The sequence below is a fragment of the Xyrauchen texanus genome, chromosome 18 (genome assembly GCF_025860055.1).
Source record: "Xyrauchen texanus isolate HMW12.3.18 chromosome 18, RBS_HiC_50CHRs, whole genome shotgun sequence".
Classification (NCBI taxonomy): domain Eukaryota; kingdom Metazoa; phylum Chordata; class Actinopteri; order Cypriniformes; family Catostomidae; genus Xyrauchen; species Xyrauchen texanus.
The window spans coordinates 43,443,100-43,445,599 of NC_068293.1; the positions used below are offsets into that span (position 1 = coordinate 43,443,100).

The window sequence follows — 2,500 nt, forward strand, 5'->3', positions numbered from 1 at the left end:
ACGCACAAATTACCACACGCCCCACCGAGAGCGAGAACCACATTATAGCGACCACAAAGAGGTTACCCCATGTGACACTACCCTCCCTAGCAACCGGGCCAATTTGGTTGCTTAGGAGACTCACTGCATGTGGAGGCTCATGCTACTCTCCGCGATCCACACACAACTCACCACACGCCCCATTGAGAGCGAGAACCACATTATAGCGACCACGAAGAGATTACCCCATGTGACACTACCCTCCCTAGCAACCAGGCCAATTTGGTTGCTTAGGAGACCTGGCTGGAGTCACTAAATTAAATTAACAAAACTTAAAATGTTTATATATTTTGTATATATATATATATTTTGTTAAAATTTGCTTTGAAATTGAAATGCGTAAGTCTTTGTGCAATATCCTGATCTGAAGAACCTATAAACGTAACATCAAGATTTTTTTTTTTTTATCTCTAAAGTATCATATAGACAACTCGAATATGAATGCAGCTAATAATGATTCTGGATAAGAAATTGCTCTACGGTGCCATTGAATAACCTTTACGTAAGAGTGATGGGCAATTTACACTCTAACAACTACGACATTTCAACTAAAACATTAACTACGTTTCCATCCAAGGATTTATTTGCGAAAAAAGTTTTAGCGCATTAAAATAAAGCTGATGGAAACGCACATTATCGCTAAAATGTTACAAATGTCGACATAATATTTTTCCGTTTAACTCTAGCGCATGTCGATACATCAAATGTTGAGGAAAAACTGGTCTGGAAACACTTTTGTTGATAAAATGTAGTGTCACATGACAGAGTTCGCCCCAATCGTTAGCCTGTGTTACCATGACGACAGTATTGAAAGATTATTTATTGTACGCGATTATGGATTGATCTTTACAGCATATAGAGCCGATCTGCAAACGGGACACTTCCAGGAGTGCAACACAAATATCTCGTATCATGCACCGGTTATCAACAAGTACAAGGAGAACAAATGAATGGCCATTTTTTGCGATACATTTAATCACAGTATCCATCCATTTATTTATTAAAGTCGCTTTTCCACACCATTCAAAATAATAGACGGCAGTCACGGAATTATCTCACAATACAAAAAACATCATTTATGTGCACAAAGATGTTTTAAATTAAGAATAAATACACAATACTAGGAGACAAGCATCTTTTTTTTAAACACTTACAGCCCAATTCTATTAAATTGTTTAGTTTTACTTTTTTTTTTAAATGTTGGCAAAATCCCCTGTATTAAATTAAATAAATTACCAAACGAAAAAGCATTCAATTAAAAAAAATTAATTACCAAATGGAAAAAATATTTACTTTTAGACCTATAAATTCCTTTACACAAACTTAAATGAGCCGTACCCTGTTCTGTAGATGAATAAAGTCGTCTGAATGACGTTCTCAGAATGTTCTAGACTTTTCTCAAGACTATAAACTATCTGAACTATTTGTCCAATGCCGAGACAACAGCTTTTGAACATTTTAAACCGTTTAAATAATTTAAATCTATCCCTCTTTACCTCGGATCACATTTACTGCTTCAGAAAATGTAAATTTGCATTATAAAGCTCAAATACATTTTAGATTGGTCGTTAAAAGTTGTTGGACAAATATGCGGGACATGATGCAGTTGTCATGCCGATGCTTTAGATTGGATGATTGTTCAAAATATCCTATTGAATATCAGGAATGTATCATATATGTAAACCCTGATGTTACACCGCATCAAAGTTTCTTTAATATCCGTCACACATCATAAACACATCGATGGATGCTCCTTATACTAAGCCCAAATGTTTCCCCACTACTTGGTGCAGGTTGCCAGCTTGAACAGGACCATGACGATTCACTTTCAGGTCGTAACCGATGGCAACCTGTGATATGCGCAACATTAGGACCAATATTACAGTCCTATCAGAAGGGCACCTGCTCCTTTTTGATTGCAATTCTTCCTTCTGATTTTTTTTGTTAATTAAAATGACACTAAACTGACTGATTTCAAAGAATTGTCTCAATAATCTCCCCATTTTACCCAAACATCAGAGGAAAAACATTAGGGACATCTGGGAGGTGAATTAGCGATAAACACATTTCTGAATGGAAACGGCTTCAGGGCAGATAAACCAAAACTTATGCAACAAAGTGTTGTTTTAGGCATGACGTCATCACGCACACCATTTTTATCCATAAAAGACCATTTGAATGGAAACGGGCAGAAGATGGAAAATGTCGCATTTTCACTTTGTCGATAACAAAATAGCGCGAAAGGTGGATGGAAACTAGGCTAATGTAAATAACTTCTTAGTAATTTCAAAATGGCTGTTTAAGGAAGTGTTCAATATATACTGTATATGTATATGTCTTTCAAGGAGACACTATTACAGCAGATAAAATTATATATAATTACAGTATGTGGTGTAATTCACCTGACTTGACTCTTCTTATCTGCCGACAGCACCAGGACGGCCTTTCAAAGCCATTGACT

At 36.2% G+C, this 2,500-nt stretch overlaps 1 protein-coding gene across 1 annotated transcript in view; it reads left to right on the top strand.

The window, feature by feature from the left end:
* Positions 1 to 2,500, top strand: part of LOC127659162 (L-dopachrome tautomerase-like) — a 19,190-nt gene that overhangs the window by 2,015 nt on the left and 14,675 nt on the right. The window contains exon 3 of the mRNA XM_052148835.1: positions 2,471 to 2,500. This exon is cut by the window's right edge and continues 71 nt beyond it. Within this exon, the coding sequence (XP_052004795.1) occupies positions 2,471 to 2,500 (30 nt within the window). The remainder of the gene's footprint in view (positions 1 to 2,470) is intronic.